General features: G+C 56.3%; 3 protein-coding genes and 5 non-coding genes across 8 annotated transcripts; 1 reads left to right on the top strand and 7 right to left on the bottom strand.

Moving 5' to 3' along the window:
- Positions 1–83: 83 nt before the first annotated feature.
- PLK3 (polo like kinase 3) lies at positions 84–7,411 on the bottom strand. Its single transcript, XM_066192710.1, has 15 exons — positions 7,192–7,411; positions 6,298–6,405; positions 6,094–6,210; positions 5,543–5,672; positions 5,368–5,455; positions 4,720–4,815; positions 3,828–4,023; positions 3,348–3,474; positions 2,844–2,953; positions 2,648–2,765; positions 2,460–2,543; positions 2,080–2,242; positions 1,842–1,971; positions 1,511–1,621; positions 84–1,126 (listed from the first exon to the last, which is right to left on the bottom strand). Exons 1-15 carry the CDS (start codon positions 7,348–7,350, stop codon positions 932–934), a joined length of 1,932 nt encoding a protein of 643 aa, XP_066048807.1. The 5' UTR covers positions 7,351–7,411; the 3' UTR covers positions 84–931.
- Positions 7,412–10,720: 3,309 nt separating this feature from the next.
- LOC136294948 (leucine-rich repeat and transmembrane domain-containing protein 1-like) lies at positions 10,721–12,955 on the top strand. The gene is made up of 2 exons (XM_066193124.1): positions 10,721–10,761; positions 11,042–12,955. The coding sequence occupies exons 1-2, from the start codon at positions 10,743–10,745 to the stop codon at positions 12,247–12,249; spliced, it is 1,227 nt and encodes a 408-aa protein (XP_066049221.1). The 5' UTR covers positions 10,721–10,742; the 3' UTR covers positions 12,250–12,955.
- Positions 12,956–16,000: 3,045 nt separating this feature from the next.
- Positions 16,001–16,130, bottom strand: LOC136294982 (small nucleolar RNA SNORA35). Its single transcript, XR_010722568.1, has one exon. It is a non-coding gene; the product is annotated as a small nucleolar RNA SNORA35 (small nucleolar RNA).
- A 476-nt stretch (positions 16,131–16,606) lies between these two features.
- On the bottom strand, positions 16,607–21,369 carry RPS8 (ribosomal protein S8). Its single transcript, XM_066192709.1, has 6 exons — positions 21,312–21,369; positions 20,350–20,456; positions 19,876–19,975; positions 18,365–18,540; positions 17,276–17,405; positions 16,607–16,769 (listed from the first exon to the last, which is right to left on the bottom strand). Exons 1-6 carry the CDS (start codon positions 21,313–21,315, stop codon positions 16,660–16,662), a joined length of 627 nt encoding a protein of 208 aa, XP_066048806.1. The 5' UTR covers positions 21,316–21,369; the 3' UTR covers positions 16,607–16,659.
- On the bottom strand, positions 16,965–17,036 carry LOC136294974 (small nucleolar RNA SNORD38). The gene has a single exon (XR_010722560.1). It is a non-coding gene; the product is annotated as a small nucleolar RNA SNORD38 (small nucleolar RNA).
- LOC136294973 (small nucleolar RNA SNORD38) lies at positions 18,037–18,109 on the bottom strand. The gene has a single exon (XR_010722559.1). It is a non-coding gene; the product is annotated as a small nucleolar RNA SNORD38 (small nucleolar RNA).
- On the bottom strand, positions 20,064–20,167 carry LOC136294975 (small nucleolar RNA SNORD46). The gene has a single exon (XR_010722561.1). It is a non-coding gene; the product is annotated as a small nucleolar RNA SNORD46 (small nucleolar RNA).
- On the bottom strand, positions 20,525–20,609 carry LOC136294971 (small nucleolar RNA SNORD55/SNORD39). Its single transcript, XR_010722558.1, has one exon. It is a non-coding gene; the product is annotated as a small nucleolar RNA SNORD55/SNORD39 (small nucleolar RNA).
- Positions 21,370–21,450: the final 81 nt, after the last annotated feature.

Here is a 21,450-nt window from a genome sequence, read left to right as displayed (position 1 = left end):
CATCCCCAACAGGCAGAAGCAGTTCTGGAGCAAGAATGATGCTAAGGCCCTTTTGTGACTCCAGCTTCAAATAAGGCAGACAGTTTGCCCTTACACAAATAAGTTTTTATTGAGGCGAGTCAAGGAGAGGGGAACTGCACGTGGACAGACCAACAGGAAAATAAATAATTCCATATAAATAAGATACATAAATAATCCCACATGGCAGAGACTGCCTTGAAATAAGAAACCACCCTGGGTCCCAACAAAGTGAGGGCTTCGCCAGGCAAGTCCTCAGATCCCATCCCCCACCCTTTATCAAACCTCAGGTTGTACCAGACAATTCACAATTTGGGAATAGACAGGGCACAGTTGGGCCCAGCACAGCTCCCTTCTTAGTGTAACAGTTGTGGAGTGGCACACACCAGCCCACAGAGCCCCTGGCAGGGCAGGCAGCACCCTTCACCCCCACCCACTCCTGGGAAGGGGTTTTCCTATCCCACAGCACCCCAAGTTTGAGATCAAGGCTGTGCCAGCCATCTCCAGGCCATGGAGAGGGTCTGTGCAACTGACACATCAACTGGGGCAGGGAAGCCTGAGCCTTCACCACAGGCAGTTGCCAGCCCCAAACAAGGCCTAGCCAGCCCCAAACCAGCTGCAGGACACTCACCCACCACCACCCACCCTGTAACACCCCAGTCCATTCCATCAAGACCAGCACCAGCAGAGCAGGAGCTGCCAGTGGGAAGACAGCGATTGCCCAGAGCCAGGGAGCAGCAAGGATATCCAGACCCGCTGCTGTAACCACATCCACATGTCTTAGTCCAGAGTCCAGCTGAGCACCAGGATACACAGTGCCCAGGGGAGTAGCCAGCACCACATCATACCTCCCATCCCATGGGAAGGCAGGGGGAAACCTCTAAGTCCAGACAGGGTCCCCCAAGGTCCCAGGCTAGGCCTCAGCCCATTCTTGGAGAAGCTTGAGGATGTATCTGAGGCGGTGGTGGAGCTCAGGAGAGCAGCCCAGCTCCTGAATGCTGCACAGCTTGTAAGTGTAAGAGTTGCGCTCCCGGTTGATGTAGGTGACAAGGCAGGAGTGGTCAGGCTTGCTAATGATCACCTTGGTGTGGTCATTGTAGAAATTCACCTAGGAGACAGGTTGGGCTTGGTTTAACCCATGCTTCCTACAGCATGTTGGGAGTCAGGATGGAGCCACATTTCCTGCCTCAACCCGTTCCTCCTCCCCAACCTGCCCGGGAGCATCCCTGCCCATGCCCCATGGCAGGAATGAGCCAGCCCGAGCACAAGAGCAGACAGAAGCATCCAGCTGATGTGCTATGTCTCCCCATGGGCTGGGAAAGCTGCAACCAGCAGCTCCAGGCACTAGTGCAGCATCCTGCACCCACAGCTGTTTTCACAGCTGGATTTTCCATTTGGGCTGTGGCAGACAAGATCCAACACAGACCAGAAGACCTCCACCTGGCCTCCTCTCCACAAGAGTCTGGGCATCTCCACTGTGCCCCACACATACCTGGAGAGTGCCATTGCTGAAGAGCATGAGCAAGGCTTGGTCAGTCTTCACCCACTGCAGGAGGAGCAGGGCTGGCTGCCCGAGGTCATCTATGCTGGGCAGGTCACCTCCCTTTGAGAGAAGGATCTGCATAAGCCACTGGTCCCACACACAGGAGCACTTCCACCAGCACACACAACACCAAAGGTGGGTACCCCCTCAGTGGAGTCCCCACAACCAGGGCACAGCCCTGTGTGTCCACCTGGCCACAGCTGCAAGCAGCGAGTCCAACCAGCCCAAGTGGTGGGGTCAAGCCATGACCCAGTGTCCAGCCCTAGGCCCCAGCACTCACCTTCATGAGATGCTGCTCCATGTAGGATGCAAAGTAGCGCAAGACACTCATCTGTCCCTGCAGCTGCTCGGGGATGGCAGACACAGAGAACACGAGGTGTTTGCTGTTGGTCGGGTTGTAATGTACGGTCCTGGAGGAAGCAGAGCATGAGTTTTGGGGATGTCCACCCTGGTATAGACTCCTCTTCCCACCCAAGGGGCCTCCCCAGAGAGAGATCACCCTCATTTCCACTGCTCACCTGTGGTTAGGGGAAAGCGTCATGTGCGTGCCATTGTTGAAGAGGACCCCGATGCTGCGGTTGGAGAGCTGATAGCCAAAGCCATACTTGTTGGAATAATCCACCCACTTGCTCACCCAGACAAAGTGTTCATGGCGGGCCAGGGAAGCTGGGTTTTTCTCCGCTGTTGGAGAAGAGAGGAGGTGAGCAGTGCAGCCAGTCAGTCAGCCCCTGTCCATCTCACCTCACCCACAGATCTCCCAACACATCCCATCCCCTATAGCAGGCTCTGGCACTGTTCAGGGTGTTATTTGTACCCCAAGTAGCAGCCATACCTTCATGCTACATGGAAGGGGACGCACAGCACCCTATCTCATCCCAGAGCAGTCCAACCAGTTTACCTGAAGGCATGGAGGAGAGGCAGGCCCGCAGAAGCCGGACAGTTGACTCGATGATGGCAGAGGCAGTGACACAATCTTCAAAGGCTGCGGGGAGAAGATGATACGCTGAGTCAGCCAGCCCCGCTATCAGCCCAGGCATGACAGGAAGCTTGGGGCAGGCTGGGGTGGCTGGGACAGGTATTGCTCACCTTCACAGCTGCTGGCCATCGTTCCCCGGATGGAGGGGGATGCAGATTTGTGAGATGTCTCCTCTACCACTGTCTCCACGGGGCTGGAGCTGGCACTGCGGCATGACACAGGAGTGGCCTGTGGAGAGACCTGGCTTTATCACGGTCTGCCTGCTCCCCCAAAGAAGGGCATGCATGGCCTCGGAGATGTTCTCACCTCATTCCCTTCCACAGTCTTATAGCTCATCTGCCGACAGATTGAGGTCTTCATCAGCCCAGTGACCAGCTTGGAGATGTCATCCCTGTCCTCCGAAGTGCCTTTCTTGGCTGAGGAGAGAGCAAGAGATCAGCACACTGCTGAGCATACAGGCTGGGGACATCCAGGCCACCCCTCCCAGTAGCTCAGCCCTCTCTTATCTATTCCCATGCCCATGGAGGCAAGGAGGGTGTCAGACAGCTGCCTCCCACTTTCACTTCCCAGTTCTCATGCAACACAGGGCTTCCAGGAGGAACTGCCCCATGAGTTGTGGCACAGTATCCGCTCTCCAGGCACACACCCATGCCAGGCCACCAGCACAAGAAGGGCAGGGGCACACCCAGCTTGTGCTGTCCCCAGGCAGGGGGTCCAGAGAGATCCATCAGGAGGTCTCTCCAGAAAACAGATCCACTTCTTCCTGAAGAAAGAGTCACCCAGAGGCTCCTTGGCAAGGCACAAACTTACTCTTGGGTTTCTTCTTCCCAAAGAGGGTCTTGGTGACTTTAGCAAACAGAGTCTTTGCAGGATTTGGGGGACTCAGCTCTGGAGCCATCACACAGCTGCTGGGAGGGAGCTTCTCAGGCGTGTAGCCCTGCAGAGAGGTCAAGGGAGAGGTTTGATTTCCATGGGCCCCATGCTCCAGGCAGAGCAGCTGCCCAGGGCTGACCACAGTCATTCACATCCCTCCTGACAGCCAGCTTGTGTTTCCGTCAAGCCTCAGAACCATGACTGGCATCAGCACAGGAAACAACCCCTTGCTATAGCAACAAGGCAGCAGAAGCACACCAGATCCCTCAGTTCCTCTGGCTGGTATTTGCGCAGGACAGTGGCTGCTTCCTTTGAAGGACTGACACTTAGGACAGGACAAGGACAGCACCCTGCATATCCCAAAAAGCCTCATCCCACCTGGAGAAGGGTTCCTTGAGCCAGGCCCCACCCACTCACCTTGAAGAACTCATGGTCCAAAATCTCCTCAAGGGTGAGGCGGTCCTGGGGGTTACGTTTGAGGATGCCAGTGATGAGGTGCTTGGCGGGCAGGGAGAGGAAGACAGGGAGGGTGTATTCCACCTGCTTGATACACCTGTAGGTCTCCTTGAGGTCAGAGGTCTCAAAGGGAGGGTTCCCACACAGCAGGGTGTACCTGGGAGGGGACATGCATGCCACTGTCAGATCCCCACCAGGCTTGTGACTCAGCAGCACTTGAAGCAAGGAAGTTATTGGCATTTGGCCGGCCACACCTGGTTGACAGCACCACTTCCAGCCCCGACAGCCACGCTCACATCCGGCCACACTTCCTCCTAGCAACTGTTTAGAGCAGTAGGCAAAGAGCCTTGAGGAAGGACAGAGAGCTGGCAGGCAAAGGCCATGCACTGCTACTGCTGCTCCTGCCCACGTGGCCATCAGGGTGGAAAATGGGGCAGGAAGCTTGCAGGGGGCAGCCGAGTGAGGGGCTGGATGTGCCGAAACAGCGATTGCTCCCTGAGCAAACAGCACGGCAGCCACAGAGATTTTCCGTTGTTTATCAGGTTCACAGTGCGGTCAAGCCTGCGTTGAACTAGAGCTGAGTGCAGCATGAGCACACCCGCCCCGTGCAGGTCCTGCTTGCACAGTCCCCACACAGCATCCCAGGATGGCTACAGGCAGCACCTGCTCCAAAGTAAGGCTGGGCAGGATCCAGCCAGTCGCTCCCCTCCCCCTGCCTCTCAGCAACCACTGCAGAGCCACAAGGCACAGCACAAGAAAACTTCCTCATTGGGTTGCCCACAGAGCAGCTGCCCCCCCCCCCACCCACCCAGGCAGGGTACCTGGACCCCTCCCCACCCAGCAGCAGACTTACATGACACAGCCCAGAGACCACACATCCGACTCCGGCCCATGGCCCTGCCTCAGCAGCACTTCTGGGGCCAGGTAGTTGGGGGTCCCACATATTGTCCTGTGGGGCAGGGCACCAGATCAGTGCATGCTCTGAATCCCCTCACAGCCAGCCTTTCCCTGCTCTAAGTCCTGGGATTTGGCTTACAGCCCTGTCCTCCCCATTCCATTTTGCTCTTTGTGGCCCAAACCTCCCCCCACCTCCATCTACAAGGAGACCCATACAGACTCCCTTCTCTCCAGCTCATGGGGGTCAGTAGCAGCTGCTCTTGGGGAGCTGTTGGGAAGAGCCTGTCCCAGAGCTGGGGAGGAACAGAGCCTTTGTGTCCCAGCCTGTGCAGCCGGCACGGCAGCCGGGCAGGCACAATAGCAATAGTCAACACATTGTTCTCCCCGACGGCTGCAAGCTCACTCCTGGAGGAGCCACAAAGCCCCCAGCCCCCTTGCCTTGCCTGCAGCTGGAGCAGGAATTGCTCCCTCACCCCAGGAAGGGGCCCTAAGGCTTCCTTTCCCAAGTCCAGGAGGGACCCCTTGCCCTTCCACTCTCCTGGGAAGCCACAGGAAGACAAGTGAAACCCTGGAGGATTCTGAAAAAGGAAAATCTCAAACTTACTTTTTCTTCTGGTCAGAGACATCCTGGCAAGCAGCCAGCCCAAAGTCCCCCACTTTCAGCTCCATGTTTTCATTGATGAAGAAGTTGCCTGCAAGTCAAGAGTGATGTGTCACCGTAAGTCCCTTGGGGACAGCTTGCTCCCCACACAACACCACGTGCCGACCACAGCACTCACCAAGCTTGAGGTCTCTGTGCAGGATGCCCTTGAGGTGAAGGTATTTCAAGCCTGAGATGATTTGTTTGAGGTAATAGCGCACTTCAGGCTCCAGCAGTGTGTGGCGGGCCTTCCAGATGTGGGCCAGGGACTGCAAAAGGAGAGAAGACAGCTTGTGATGCAGGCAGGGAGAACAGGCAGCCCTGCTGACTAGGCATAGTGTAGGCAGGGTCAAAGCCAGTTCTTCCAGAAGTTGCACATTCACAAATAATCCTTCTTTCACAGTCATGACCTCAGCAGACTCCCCACACAAGGTTGAAGCTGTTCATCAGAGCCATGGGAACCCCTGGATTTATGGTGGCCACACAATGAGCAGGCAGTCCGAGAAAGACAGACAGCTGATGGAGTGCCCAGTGCCGTGCAAAGCCACTCAGCTTATGGTGAGCTCAGAGGGTGTGACAGCTGACACCTCAGGAGAAGGGGAGTGCTAACAAAACACCCCAGTAAGGCCTGTTCCAGCAGCTAGGGCTGTTTAGGAGATCCTTTGACAAGGAGACCACAGCAGCACTGACCTTCCTACTGCAGTGCTCGAGAAAGATGTAGATGCTCTCTGAGTCCTCAAAGTAGTGAGAAAACTTGACAATGTGCTTATGGTGCAAGTCCCGATGCAGTTCGATCTCATTGGTGATCTGAAAAGAGAGCAGCAGTGGCAGGTGAGCACAGGGCCCCTGCTGCCCTCCACCAGCCCAGGACCCCACCAGCCCCACGGTGCCCACCTTCTCCCGCTGGTGAGGTTTAGCCACCCGGCTGTGAGGAATGACCTTCACGGCATAGGTTTTGTTGCTGGAGAGGTCTGTCATTTCATAGCATCGTGCAAACCCGCCCTGCAAGGGAAGAGGTGGTTACAGATGGGTGAGAGACAGCTCCTTACCCCTGCCTGCTTACAAGCCTCTCCTCTTCCCTTCCCTGGCAGCACAGCCCGGCAGCGTCACACGCTCCCTCCTGCTGCGTCGCCTACTAAGATCTGAACTGTGATGCTCTCAACCAGGCATTTTCTTCACCCATTTCTTGTAAAACCTCCAGGACATTTTCCCTCCCACTAAGGCCGGACTTTGCATCTTTCCACATGATAGATCAACCTGGAAAGTCCTATGCAGGGCAGGAAGCCCGAGGACCGGAGGCCATCGAAAGGCAGCCCCATGGAGACAGGTTTTTCCTGCCGTGATGTCACCCTCCAACCTGCACACTCAGCCTCTGAGCTCGCTCGGGCCGGGCTGGGAACCGGCACCCTCCTCCTACACACGCTGCTGACAGCCGAAGGAAAAGTTGCGTGCGGCGGAGCGGCGCGGGCCGGCACTCCTGGGAACCGGGGCACCCACCGGCCCACGCACACCCCGCGGGGCGCCCCGAAACCGATGCGGCACCGATAGCCGCCGAGGCACGCAGCCAGCCCGGGTGATTCACTGCTTCCAGCACTGCTGCGGGCCCGCCGAGAGAGGCGGGGAGGGTGGTGGCGGCAGCCGAGGGGCTGCATACAGCCCCGGGCCGCCCGGGATGGGGGAGTCGGGCAGGCGCGCAGCCCCCGCCCCTTCCCTCTCCCGCATCGGCTCACCCCGGCGCAGCCGGTGCCCTCCGCGACGGCCCAGCCCCCCCTTCCCCATTCCCGGTACCTTTCCCAGCAGGCGGCCCTTGCAGTAGGAGCGGCCGGAGATCGGGTCGGTGATGATGCGGGTGGTCTCGGCCGCGCGGGGCGGGGGCGCCGGGGCGGGCGCGGGCCGCGCGGGGAGGGAGGCGGCGGGGAAAGGGGGGAAGAGGCCGGCGGACTCCATGGCGGGCGCGGGAGGATGGAGGCGCTCCCCAGGCTGGAGCTCCGCCGCGCCCCGCGCACGTGGCCCCGCCGGCGCGCACGGCCGCTGCCGCCCCGGGAATCCCGCCGCCTTTATCAGGGGCCGCGATTACGTCACCCGAGGAGCTCCGCCCACGGGCGGCCCCGTGCCGCCCTTAAAGGGGCCGCAGCACGGGGAAGGGGGGGGGTTTGCGGTTCCAGGGGTGCATTGGCATTCCTCACCGAGGGGTGAAGCCCAGTCAGCGTCTCGCTGCCTCCGCCCCACAGGGGCCCACCACTGCACACACAGTGACACCCCCCAGCACAGGGTCCTCCCAATAGCTACATCCCCCTCCTACAGACAAACACAGGGACAACGTCCTCTTGACTCAGGGTTCTCCTACAGTCACACCCAGACCCCACAAACACGCACAATTCTCTCCTCCGCTCCCTCCCCTGTCGCCCAGGACATACATAGCCCCCTCCTATGCACATCTGTAAGTACCCACACACAGCACCTATTCCCAGAGTGTTTCCCCACACAGGTGACAGCAGTGTGTGTCACACGACCATCTGGGGTCCTCACACCTCCTTCCCATGGAAAGGTGGTGGCTCAGGGAGGGTTTTCAAAGCCCCTGTGGGCCCCTCCCTTGTGACAAACTTGGATGCAGGTGGACACTCCCCAAGAGCCTGTTACTACTCTGTGCCAGGGCCCAGGCAAAGGGGGTCACAGCCCACTCAAGATGGGGCGCGGGGCACACAGGGAAAAGCGGAAAATGCAGGGATGATGGGATCCACCATCCTTGCCCCTCAGTGCCTGGGCACCCCATTCTGGGAGCCTGGTGGTGCGGGGGGGCCTGGGTGTGCAGTGGGGGCCGGGCAAGGCGCCATAGCGGTGCTGCTCTCTAATGGCCGTGATGAGAACACGCCTCTCTGTCACTCGAGACGGGTCATGGAAGGATGCTTGGCATCTCTCCCTCCCCACGGGAGTAGGAGCTGGCAGAGGTGGCTGCAAACCCACAGCTCCCTCGAGTCTGAAGCAGCAGTATTGCAGGAGCCCCTCAATCTTCCCGCTGTCCTTCCCTTGCTCACGCCACACACAAGGTGACTGTGGGACCACCCCGTGCTCTGTGCCTCAGTTTCTCCCCACTGCTGCTCAGGGCTCTTTGCCACTGATGCTCACTGTGCTCCTGAATATGCTGAGGGTTTTGCACGAGCATCTCTGGAAAACAGCCCCATTCTTCCCAGCACATCCTCTTTTACCTCAGTGTAGGGGAGATGAATTAACTCTTTTTTTTTTTCTGCAGAAAAACTTAGAAAACCTGCCTGAAGAGAAAGAGGAAACAACACAGATCTGCCAGGTTTTTTTTTCTTGTGTTTCCAGCTTTTGTAGGGGAAGCACACACAAACCCACTGCCCATCAGCAAACACGGCCCAGGAGCAGGCTGGGCTGCTGCCGCCCCTGAGGGAAGCTGCCTGTTTCCATCACGGCCCCGGGTCTCCCTGGGGCACTGGTGGCATCACAGGTTTTCCGATGGAGGCCCCAGCTCCGGGCTGCCGGAGCTGAGTCAGCGTCTAAAGGCAAGGCGTGGGTGGAGGCACCCAGGAGTGCAGGGAGGCCCCGGGGGACCTGTCTGGGGATGATGTGACAGACAGGGCCTGCCCGGGATTCCCCACAGAGGGACGGTGGGGACCTGCGAGGACTGAGAGCTGCCACCTCTGCTTCTGCTCCCCGCTGCCTCTGGGTGAGTTCTTGGGCAAGGGGCATGGATGGACCTTACAGCCCGTGTCCTGCCGAGGCTGAGGCACCTCCGCTCCAAGAGGGATGGAGCCTGGGAGCAGCCCCCCGCCACCTGCAGCTGGGGTACCCTGTGATACCGAGTGTCTCAGTCACGGGTTTTCCCATCACTGATCTGGGGCAGTGGGAGGAACTGTGGTTTAAGATCACCAGCCTGTGGGGCCTGGGGAAGGGGAGGCTGTGGGGTGAACTCCTGACTGCCTGCAGCTATTTAGGCGGAGTTATAGGAAAAGGGAGTCAGGCTCTTTGGGGAGGTGTACAGTGAAACCATGACAGGCACCCAATGCAAGCTGCATCAAGGGAAATTCCATCTAGTTATTAGGAAATCTTTTTCCCCTTGTGCATGTGGTAAAATATCACAGGAGCCCAGAGAGGCTGTGAGATCTCTGTCCTCCATGATGCTCAGCCCTGGCCTGGTCCCCCCACCCTCGTGGCATTCAGTGATGCTCAGCAACATCAGGAGCAGTGGAGCTGAACCCAGCTGCCAGCTCACGTCTGCACCAGGGCTGCCTTTCCAGGGCAGCTGCAGGGCACTGCTGTGTGCCCTGCATGCAGTGCCTGGGCTGCAAGAGCAACACCATCCAAGCATTGGGGTGCAGACAAGCTCCCAAAGATTGGGGTGACAGCCTTGACCCCCTCAGGAGTGGGGTTTTGTCAGCCCCCAGCACAGCTCTGCAAAGCATGAGGCTGCAGCCACCGAGGAAGAGGATGGAAAGGGTGGTTGGTCCCTTGGGTGAGGTGGGGAAGGAAGAACCAGCACCAGCAGGGGCCAAGGCACGCCAGGAACTGGCAGGTTCCACAAGGCACCACAGAAATGCACACACTCAGCCCAGGTCCCATCTAACCCATCTCCACCAGCACCTAAGCAAAGAGCTGTTGGTACACGCCATGTGCCTCAGTTTACCCAGTTCACCCTGTAGTGAGCACACATGCACTTTCAGGGTGTGTAAACAGAGCTTCCCTCTCCAGCACTGTTTTTCTGTGGGATGTAGTGCTCATGTCTGACTCTGCTCCTCCTCACTGGTCTGGGACTTGTGTGGGATGGAGGGAATTCATACGGGGTCTGGTGATGGAGCATGATGCTGGCCCTTTTGGTCCCCATCTGGCAAGAATGTCCACTCTGCATCTTTTCCCAGAGTCCAGCCCAGCCTTTCTCCAGGAGTTTGGGGGACTGGTGTTGGAGTACGGAGGGGACTGGAGGGACACATGGCTTCTGGCGGGGCAGAAGGGGTGGAGAGGGAGAAGCTGGGAAGGGACATTCTTTCTGGGGGGTGGAGAAGGGAAGGATGATAAAGGGATGGGTACTATGGCTTATGGAGGAGGAGCAGAATAAGGGGGGACCCCGGGCTAATTAACTGCAGGGGAGCTGGGTCAAACGTAATTTGTGGGTACCGCTGCACAGTGTGGCTGGAGGGTCCATGTCTGGCGGGACCCCTGCGAGGGGACAGGGCACGGGGAGCTGAAGGACGACCATGGGCCGGGGCGGACGGCGGCGGGGCCGGGGCTGGGGCGGGATGTGGCGGGGCCGCCCCGCGGCGAGGCGGAGCCGGCGGCCGCGCCCGGTGGGAACGCGGCGGGACGCGGAGCAGCCCCGGAGAATGGGGCGAGCGGCGGCAGGTGAGGCCGGGCAGGGAACGGGGGCACGGCCGTAGCTCCGGGGGTCGCTCGCTGCCCGCGGGCAGCCGGCCGGAGCAGCGGGACGTCGCGGGAGAGGCAGCCCCGGGCAGGCGGGGGACGGTGGCACTGGAGGACGGCTCCGGGAGGACCTGAGGAGAGCGAGTCCTTTCGTGGTGGGGAGGAGAAGTGGGTTTCACTTTCCCTCGCCGGGAATGCTGGAGGAAGGGAGCGGGAGGGCAGGTCGCACAGGTAGTCACCGTCCCCTCTGCTCTCCCCGCAGGCGCCGGACTGGGCACTGTGTCCCTCTGGGGCAGCCTCCTGCTCGCTGCCGGCCTTGCCCTCGACCCAGCACCGCCAATCTGCAACTGCTCGGAGCCCATGGACTACCAGGCTTTCCGGGAGGCTCCGCTCCCTGAGAGCTGCTGCCTCAACTTCACCAGCTCCAACATCACCCACCTGGACTGGGGTGCACTGGTGGGGGTGCAGGGGCTGAGGGAGCTCTACCTCTCTCACTGTAGCATCACAGCCATTAGGAATGCACAGGGAGTCCCTCCTGCCTTGGAAATCTTACACTTAAGTCACAACCTGCTAGAAAGTCTCCCTGGAAGCTTTCTAGAAAATGCCCCTAATTTGAGGGTTCTTTATCTGGACAGCAACCAGCTTCAGGAGTTACCCAGATCCTTCCTGAAAGCATCTTCCCAGGTCCAGGAGGTCTACCTGGGCTTCAATGCCCTCACTTTCCTTCCTGCCAGCCTCCTGAAGCCATCTCTGCTCCAACTTCAGCTCTCCAACAACAGCTGGGATTGCAGCTGTGCTTTGCTAACCAATCTGGAGGGTTGGTCCAGCCAGGCTGCTGAGGTTGTCTGCCACACACCAGAGCACTACCACGGTGTGGGCCTGCAGAGCATCCCCCGGGATGAGCTGTGCCGTTCACACGGTCTCACTGCCCTCTTCATCTGCATGCCCCCTCTCCTCATCCTCACCACCATCACTTGGTGCTTCTGCCGGCAGAAGAAAAAGACCAACTACAGCCTTCAGAGCAGGTCCCAGAGCCACCAGGCCATGGCAGGGAGGAGCAGTGTGACAGTGTCTGCAGAGCCCCACCACTACATCCCCTATGAGCTGCCTGCTGCTCCCTCCAAGACTGAGAAGAAAGTGCTGCTGGGGAAGCAGGTCGTGCTCCAGCCCTTCGTGGATCCACTGGAGAGTGGCAGAGACCTCTACGAGGATGTGGAGATACAGGTGGGATCTCCCAGCAGTTCCCAGGTGCCATCCCATGAAGGGCAGCTGGGTACCCCAGCACCAAGGGCAGAGGAGCTCGGCAGTGAGCCAGAGGTGGACACTGTCAGCGTGAGCGAAGTCCTGAAGGACTCTGCTGACCGGGAGAAGATGTACATGAGTCAGTCAACCAGATACTACAACCTGGTACCTGGTATTGAGCTGGAGGACTCAGACAACCTGGAGTATGAGACCATTGACCTGCACTGATGCCAGGACTTGGACTGTGTCTGGGACTCACCAGCAGGATGGCAGGAGCCAGGCAGGAGTGAAAGCCACCAGAACATGCATTGTCCTGCCATGGCTTACAGTGGCTGTTTGCAAAGCTGCACCCCCAAATACCCATCCCTTCCCCCGTGCTACCGTATGAACCCCTTGCTTGCCATGTGCTACAGCTGGGCAAGGGTGCTTCAGGCTCTGGGGACCCTGCCACAGGTCAGTGGTGCCTGAGGAAGGACATGGAGGGAAGGTGGGGGCTGGTTTTGAGGATCAAGTGACGATGCTGTGTGTGTGTGCCAAACCCACTGACCAGAGCTTCCTCTCTTGTTGGGGCCAGATGGTGTCTGGCACAGACCTGCTGCTCTCCAACCTGCAGAGAACATGGTCTGGAGACATGGAACAGGGCTGGCTCTGCCTGTGTGGTCTGCAGGGAGTGTTGCATTTGAACTGGGTGCTCTGGGCTTGTCAGGGGAAACCTGTGGTGGCTCTGCCTGCTGCCCACCCCACACTCCACAGAGGCAGAGGAACTTCAAACTGTCAGTGCACGTTTGCTGCTTCATGGTGTGTGTGTGTGTGTGTGCACACTTGTGGGAGCAGGTGTGTGAAGTGCACACACACACAGAGGGCGGCATTAGAGGGGGCCCTTGCAGCCAGCCCTGTAGGATCCAGCTCTCAGTAAGAAATAAAGCATTTTACTCCTGGCAGTGTGGCTCCATCCCTTTGTGTTTTGGGGTAGTGGGGAGCCAACTAATGGGATGTGGGAAGTGCAAGGATGCTGGACTTCACTCCTACCCCATCTACCCTCCCATGCCTCACTGATGGCCCAGTGAGGGTCTTGTCCAGCATCCCTGGAGCCTCTTTGTCACCCTGGCAAAGCAGAGCTGGGCACTGGCTGAAGGCCAGCAAAGCCTTTGCTGTATGCCAGGATTTACAACAGGGGAGGGGAAGGTGTCAGCCTGCTGTAAATGCCACAGATCCTGAACAAAGCAAGAACCTGTGGGGCTCCTAGGAGCAGGGCAAAGGCTGGGCTTGCTGTAAATCACTGCCCAATACAGGCACCCCCAGCAAGTCTCATCCATGGTGCTCCAGCCCTTTTCTGTGGATGGGGGGGGGGGGGCACCACCGAGTTTAGCTCCTCCTGCCCAGGGGGGTCAGTCTTCAGGCTGGAAGCTGCACTGGCCACCCTGTCTGCTCTTGGAGCTGTGCTGGGCCTGGTGCCCAGGCAGGAAGGGAGGGAGCTGGGCAGGGCAGGACGCGGTGCTCCGGCCTGCAGAGGAAGTGGTGTTTCCTGCAGAGTGCAGTGGGGCTTCCAGCAGCCCATGGTGGGACTGCTCAGACCTAGCACTGCTCCGTCCCAGCCCCACCTGGCCTGGGGACAAGGATGGGGTGATTTCCCTTCATGTCTCCTGTCACTCATGGATGTTTCACAGTTTTATATCCAGCTGGACTTTTTCCTTCCCTGCTCCCTCCTGGGCCCTGGGAAAGTATCCCAGACTTTAATATCCCTCCATCACTCTCTGCCCAGTACTACATCCGGGGCATCTCAGTGTACCCTGGCTCCTGTCACTCCCACATCCCCACAGTGACACAGAGGGACCAGAAGCTTCCACGGGGCAAAGGCAGGACAGGCACGGTTAGCATCTGTCTCCAGGGGCTGCAGCCCAGCCCATGGCTGCAGATTTTACTTAGGGCTGACAACAGCTGCATTTTCCACCTGTGCTCCAGAAATGCCCATGGCCCTTCCATGGGTACCCCCTTTGCTCATGTACCCCGGAGTCCCATTCCCGGGGCTGCTGGGAACAATGTAACATCCCGTCCTTTCCCTCCGCATGAAGCCTAAATTCAGATGCCATGGCTGACGGAAATGGGAGTGACCCAAATCAACCCATTGGATCTTGTCCATCCCCAGCTCTGGTACCTGCGGCCCCCGCCCAAATCTCCACCTGTGACAGGTGGCACGGAGGTGTGACCAAACCCAGAGTTCCCTGTTCTTTGTCTGTGACAGCCCTGGCACACTCAGACACGCATTTTCCCTAAGAATATTAATTCAAAAGTTCCTTTTCCTGAAAGTCTCCTTTCCTTTAAAGCTCCCAATTCCCTCAAGAAGCCAGCCCTGATTCTCCACTGCCTTCCACGTCACTGCTGGACCTATTGAAGTGTAACTACAAGGTCATTGCCTGGGTTGGATCATGTCTTGTGAAAATATCCCAAAGTTAATACTATGTGGAGCTGAGAGAGCCACTCAACAGCAAGGAGCAGGACACAGAACAAATGACTTCACCTGGGTTATGCTGCAGGTGGTCATCCTATGAAAGCATTTTTTTAAATTCAGACCCTCCACGAATCAGAAGTGGGTAAGGTCCTTAGTCCAGGCTTTTGCATTTCCAAAGTCTAGCCAGGCTAAAGCTGCACTTAACCCCAGCCCCTGCCGATCACTTCCTGGCTCAGTGCATAGCAGGTTTGCCCACTCCCAGGCAGGTAAATCCCTGTGTCATCCATAGAGGGCTGTGCATCCCACAGCCTGCACCACCTTGGGAGTGAAGCACCACACACCCCTGGCCGGCTGCCACAGCTTTGTTCCCATGTCACACCTCCAGTGCAGCTCCAGGTGCCACTTTTGTTCCCGTGGGTAGTTGCCCTTGGCAGCTGTGTTTCCCAGAGTAGTAACTGTAAACAGCACACATTGACGAGCCATAATCCCGTTCATCAGGGGACAGGTTTATAATCCTGCTCTGACACCAAGCTGGCATTTGCTCCATAAAGCCCGAGTTTCTCCATCAGTACAAAGTTCCCCAGAAACACCCCGAATGCTGTTTGCACTCTGTGGAGGATGACGGGAGAGAAGAAACACACTCAGAGGAAGCAGCCGTGACACATCCCTGCCAAGTGCTCTTATCGCTCTCTCCACCTCTCTGGAAAGCAGGCGTTGCTGGAGAGCAGGGAAAGTTTACACCGGATCACTATGGAGAAGGAATGTGCTTGTGCAAACATCCCATCCAGCCCAGGTCCCACTGCCAGGGACTCCTGAACTGCAGTGGCACCCAGCTGGGCTGGGCTCGGATCAGCGCCCACGAGCACGGACCCAAGCTGTGGCATGGGCCAGTGCACAGCCACACCACAACCTGCTGCCGTGGTCATCAGAACAGGTACCACTCTCCAGTGTGGAGCTCTGGCATTGACTCGTGCTCACCTCCCTGCCAGCAACAGGATCAACCCACGGTGCCCAAGGCACCTCCTGCTGGTACACCTGGCAAATGCGGCACTGCATCACAGGAAAATCTTAAAACCCTTCCCGCAAAACCAAGCTATGTGGGGGCACAGAGTTGCATTTTTAAAGCATGAGACTTGTGGGTCTCACCACAACTCTGCTTCGGGCAACGTGATCATGGGCCACCTCCTTCAGTTCAGAGCTAATTGTGATGCTGGGGCTGCAGGAAGCCTGACCTCCACCAGTGATCCAATGGAAAAACGAGGCCTTTGTGGAAATACACAAATGGGATGAAGTCTGTAGTGTGTTCACCTGACAGGCACAAGGTGGGTGAGCCTGGCCTGCCCCATGGCACAGAACCAACCCTCAGATGGGCTCCTGACTTCACCCCATACCTGCACCAAGGGCAACAATTTCCAGATTTTCTTTCCTTAATGACAGGAGCTTCTAGGAATGGTATCACCAAAACATCCAGAAAAGGTTTTGCTCACTACAGCTTTCCAATTTCACCACAAGTGACAGGGCAGAAAGCTGGATTGTATCCAGCTTTCGAAAGGGACAGACCATGACATGAGCCTGGCCCTTCTGCTAGAAGGAATTGATCTTGCACTGGAAAGAGACCAAGGAGGTCAGGGAAAGACCAGCTGGTCATTGAACAGTGCCACCTAGTTTGGTTAAAAGATACTGGATCCTGCAGGGAATTGAACAACCAGGCAGGAAACAAAAGGGGCTGCGAGCTCGTGTGATGTGGAAGGCAGAGGCAGCTGCATAGGCTGAAGGTGGAATAGCCAAATTTTCAGCCAGACTTCACCCATTTGCCCACTGACCTCTCCAACACCCCAACTGCAGTACATGCTGACCTAACACAGCACAGGAACGGGGGCAGGGGGGGAAAGACAGACACCAGGAGCTCCCAGGAACCCAGAACTCTTAATGAAGGTGGACACTTGCACCTTCCTCCTGCTCACAGGTTGCTAATATTGGACATTCTCCACTTCTGCCAAATCTGACAACTCTTTGCCTGAAGACATTAAAGGGCTCAGGGATTCTCAGGAGTTCCATCTTCCTTCACATTTTACAAGGCAGGTGGAACTACAGAAGCCCCCTCCATACTGCACACACAAATGAGCACACAACCTGTTATGGTAGTAGACTCTTGGTTTTATTCGGTCTCTTAGCACAACAGTTTTCATTCATTTGCCTTTTCTGGCCTTGATCTTCCTCAAGTAGAACTCCAATTCCTTGCCTTCCAACACGTAGCCATCGGCTCGGCCACACTGTCCAGGTCTGGAGGCAATGCAGGCTGCAAAGAGAAGTCACCCAGTTAAAGTCTGGCAATTCCCCACCCCAGTGCACACACCAAAGAACAAACACTGCACACAACCCTGCTGCAGCAGCACGGACAAGCAGCTCATCAGTAACTGAGTCACCAGCTCATGTGCCTGCAGCAGCTCCCCTGCCTGAGGTACTGTGGCACTGCTGCAGACCCTAATGAAGTCCTCCTCAGATCTCCAAACTGTCATCGCTCGGGTTCAGTAGCAGAACTGGACAAAGGTCTCATCACCAGAAGACTTCAGAACTGTTTGCCAGAGCTTAAAACATCAAAGCTCTCAGATGCTTGTAAACATTTTTCTGACACACACATGCTCACTTTGCAAGTCTTGAGCCCAAATGGGGGCTTTCTCAAAGCCCCAGTGGGAATAATAAACTGCAGGAGCCTGGCTAGCCAGGTTTCCCCATCCTGCCCCAAGTGGGGTGTCTCTGGAGAAGATAAAAATACAAGTTACATTAATGCTGCCAGGGACTCACCAAGTAGCTTTCCTTGCTGGAACTGCTCCTCAAGAATACTTGCTATCTTGGCATTCTTCTTTCGCTCATCATATTTTTTCTGGATCTTCTTTGAACGCTTCTTGTTCAGTATTTCCTCCTCTTCAGGAGTCTAAACCCAAGACCAAAAGCAAAAAAAAAAAAAAAAGTTTAACAAATGGCCACCTTCCACTAACACAGGTGCTTTCCACTACCATGAATGAAACCCTTGTATTCTCTGCACTGTACTGTTTTCAAAGTTATACCTGGCTGAGGTACAAACACTTTGATCTCACAGAACCAGGTACTGCATTTCACTTTTGAGACCAAGAAACGCAGCACTGCTAACCAAAGTCACTGCTGACAACTGAGCACAGTGTCCCAGGGAAGGCTGTTCTCAAGTTAATGAAACTGCAAAGGTTTCCCTGGTGAATCAATCCCCCTACCAAAAGCAGTGAATACTCTTTCCCTCTGTAGAAATAATGAAAGCAATTGGGTGTGGTGCAAGTCCAGGCAGACAAGCTCTCCTCCTGCTTCTGCACTACACAGCACCCAAACAAGAACCGCTTTGCTTTTAATGCAAGGATTAACCTGAATGCTGCATGTGGGGTTTCAAATACCTTCTAGCAGTCTGAGGTTTGAGTCTTAGATTAATGGCTCAGTGTAGTTTCAAGACACTTAAAAACATGCTGAAGTTCAATTAGCAATCCCAAGCTTCTCACCAAAGCAATCACTGCCCAGCACAAGAACCCGACCTACAAAGTCTTCCTCAGCATCCTAAATTGTCATCGCTCCCCCTTCAGTAGCAGAACTGGACAAAGGTATCATCATTAGAAGACAAAGATCTTGACAGGCAGGTCCTTGTGCACAAATGGGTGTAATGCTTCCGGGAGAGCTCCTGCTACTGAGCACTCCATTAAGAGAGACAGATTTATTCTGGGAACCTATGGGAACACAACTCAGATAAGCAATGCTAGCACTGCTGGGCACCCAACCCTACTCTGGCAGGCAATGTCTGTTCAGGATGGGTGGCTGCCTCGGGCAGGGCAGACTCTGCTGTGCCAGGAGTCAAAAGGAGAAGCCCAGACGTACCAGTTTGGCCCCCTTCTTGCGTCCGAGGGGCAGGGCATAGTGGGCCTCGTACCACTGCCGGTACGGGGTGCTGTCAATGAGCACGATGCAGTTCTTCACCAGCGTCTTGGTCCGCACCAGCTCGTTGTTGGATGCGTTATACACAACATCAATAATCCTGGTCTTGCGAGTGCAGCCTTTCAGAAGAAGAGCATGAGTTCAGACCTACAGCTGAGTATAGAGCTCATAGCATCTCACACATCCTTAACTTTGCACTCAACACCCCATCCATACCCTCCAGCCTGCCTGGCACTGAATTAAATTTAACTAAAAGATGCATCTGTTTTTCATCAGTCAAACTTTTTGTTAGGACAGCAATCAACACCTGGAAATTAAATCCCTCCTACATGAAAAACCAGGATCAGTGGCCTTGCTGGAACTCACCTCAAAAGTATCTAAGCAATCCTAGAAAATAAATTTCCAGACTGCAAGTTCACCTGATGCCAACTACGACCGCACACAGGGCTCAATGCTGTACGCACTTTCTAGAATTACTGAATTAAGCCACACTGAGCATACTGCCCTGCAACACATTCCAGAATCCACTTCTATAGGATGAGTTTATGAGTAAATTGAGAAGGGAGGCTGGTGTTTTCACCCTTCCAAGACCCATGTGAAGCATGCAGTCTTAGCTACTAGATTTGACTGTTTAGCAACCTGCCCTGAAAACAGCCCTCCACATACACAAAGATCATGCACAAGATATGTTTTCTCCCTTCACTTGTGTACCTTGTCCTTGTTGCAAGGCACACTCAGCCTCTTCACATGTGCAATACTGACTGCAATGGCACTTTTCACTGCACAGACAATGCTCTGAGATAACTGAAAGCATGTCCTGTCCCCTCACACCATGCAGGCCACTAACCCACCACCTTCCTTACTGCTGCTTTACCATCCTACTCAGCAACACTGACTGGGCCCAGGCTCAAGTGATACTACTGTCAGTTTGTAAAGCAAAGAAAACCCACATTGCTCAGGGAAAATATGACAGAACTCCCCTCTTACTTCTGGGCTTCCCACTTCTGCTTAGCAAAGCAGAAATATGAAATTGCATATGCTAATGTAACACTGTCCTTGGGTCAGGCCTTCTCACAAGCATCCTCAGCACCTTTCTCTGTTGCACACCATCGCTTAACTTTTAGTAGCCATATTCACTGATGAACAAAATTTCCATTTTTGCTCATATGTATGATTTCACCCCCACTTTATCCCCCCTCCCCCATAAAAAGTTAAGGTAAGCATGTCACTCAGTGTAACTATGACACTCCTATCATGGTGAACTTAGTGGAAATTCAAGTCCCCTAAGGCCACATAAGGTCAAAGTTATCATCACCATGCATGCTGCCTCAGCTGCCAGCTCCGGGATGTTCAATCCAGGCCCACAAATCCATGTTTGCATCCTTCTACTCTGCAGCAGTACCACAGACCAGCACAAGTTTCCCTTGCAGGCAGCAGGCTCACCACATACTTACATTCTGACCCCCACGAGAAGTTGCCAACATCCAACCGAAGGGCTCGGTACTTCTTATTCCCCCCACGAACCCTCACAGTGTGAATCCGGCGTGGGCCAATCTGCAGTTAGAAACAAACACCAGGCTGTTGGCGCTGGAATGCTGCATGGCCCTCACAGGAGCCCAGCACAGTCCTAACCTCGAAGGCAATGTGGTCAGTGTAACTATGACAAACCCCAGCATCGGCAGATACACTAAAGGACCAGAACGGTCTGTTGCATCTACCTAAGGTGAAAGTTTCATCACTCCAATTGCCTCTTACTGCAAAAATGTATCGCTGCTTTCCATCGGCAGAGGGGCAAATACCACCTTTTAGAGAAGCGTGGTCAGATATTCAACCCCACACCGAACAGCAGGTATTTAAACCTCTAATAGCACAAGAGCAGCAACCCGAGTTTGAAAAGACGATTCTGACCAACCCTGCCCATCACTCACCTTAGTGTTGGCGGGAGGTCGCCCCAACTCATACTTCCTCTTCTTATGGTAGGGCTTCCTCTTGCCTCCAGTCTTGCGACGCTTGTGCCAGTTGTCCCTGGAGATACCTGGATGGAGAGCAGTGTGGTCAGAGAGTGCCATGAGCCCACCCGGCTGCAGCAGCAGGGCACGGTTCTGAGACCTCAGCTCTCCAAGGTTGGTATCCGCACAGTGCACTCAGCTGAATGCAGCAGTTAGAGAAGCTTCATCATTGATACTCAGATCTGCCCCGAACATATCCCTTCCAGCACAGCTCTACAAAGCAGACAGAACCCCTCTTCCTCCGTGTCCTCTTTGGGAAGCTGCCTCCCAACGTACCTCGCGTGCTGGGCACTCTCTGGGAAGTGCCCGATGCCGGTCTGACAGGCACACTACAGCAATCATCCTACGCTACGGGCAGGATGTGGTAGGTCCAATACAGGAAGGGGACCCACATCCCACCTGTCCGCTGAGCCCCTGCGAGAGACACCCCAAATCAACTCAGCCTGCTGTGTCCCCAGCGGGGACCACCTCTGCAGAACACGCTACCTCCCGCAAGGGCACAGCCTGCCAATTTGCTCAGTGTTCCACAACGCCACCCTGCACCTCTCCTGCTGGGTCCCCTGAACGCTGTTCCACCTCACGCGCACCTGCTCATCCGCAGCAGACACGAGGAGCGATCCCGGCACCCGGGATCTGCAGGAAATCAAGGCACGGCGAGACGAGGCCGTCAGCCCCCATCATCCACCAGCCGCCAGCCGCCATGTTGGGCCCGCTCGCCTCCCCCCGCCAGCGGCTCGGCACTACCGCAGCCGCCCCCGATGGCGGACGGAGAAGGCTGGCGGCAGCCCCCGCTTGCTACCCGGTGGGGGACCGGGGCGGATGCGGTGGCGCAGCGGGCGGATGGCGGCGGATGTCCGCAGGCCTGGGGCCCCTCCACTTACCCATGGTGCGGCACCGGCGAAAAGAGGCGGGGCGGAAGCTCGCGGGGCGGCTTGGCGGGGCGAGCTCTCGCGATGCGGTGACGTCACCGCGCCGCCAGAGCGGGGCGCACGCCGTTGCCCGGAGACGCGGGGGCGCCGA

This window comes from Chamaea fasciata, unplaced genomic scaffold (assembly GCF_029207755.1).
Source record: "Chamaea fasciata isolate MVZ Bird 193981 ecotype frontalis unplaced genomic scaffold, bChaFas1.0.hap1 SCAF_10, whole genome shotgun sequence".
Classification (NCBI taxonomy): Eukaryota; Metazoa; Chordata; class Aves; order Passeriformes; family Sylviidae; genus Chamaea; species Chamaea fasciata.
Note: the sequence above shows the minus strand (reverse complement) of the source record. Positions and strands in the feature narration are given on the sequence as shown.

Excerpts from the sequence above, each read along its gene's own strand:
- PLK3 (XM_066192710.1), bottom strand. The coding sequence starts at position 7,350 with ATGGAGTCCGCCGGCCTCTTCCCCCCTTTCCCCGCCGCCTCCCTCCCC. Across the intron at positions 2,243-2,459 it reads CCTCTCCTCCATGCCTTCAG|CGGAGAAAAACCCAGCTTCC; the intron begins GTAAACTGGTTG and ends CTTCTCCAACAG. Across the intron at positions 1,127-1,510 it reads TCAGCAATGGCACTCTCCAG|GTGAATTTCTACAATGACCA; the intron begins GTATGTGTGGGG and ends CCTGTCTCCTAG.
- RPS8 (XM_066192709.1), bottom strand. Across the intron at positions 19,976-20,349 it reads GACCTCCCGCCAACACTAAG|ATTGGCCCACGCCGGATTCA; the intron begins GTGAGTGATGGG and ends TTCTAACTGCAG. Across the intron at positions 16,770-17,275 it reads CCAGCAAGGAAAGCTACTTG|CCTGCATTGCCTCCAGACCT; the intron begins GTGAGTCCCTGG and ends TTCTCTTTGCAG.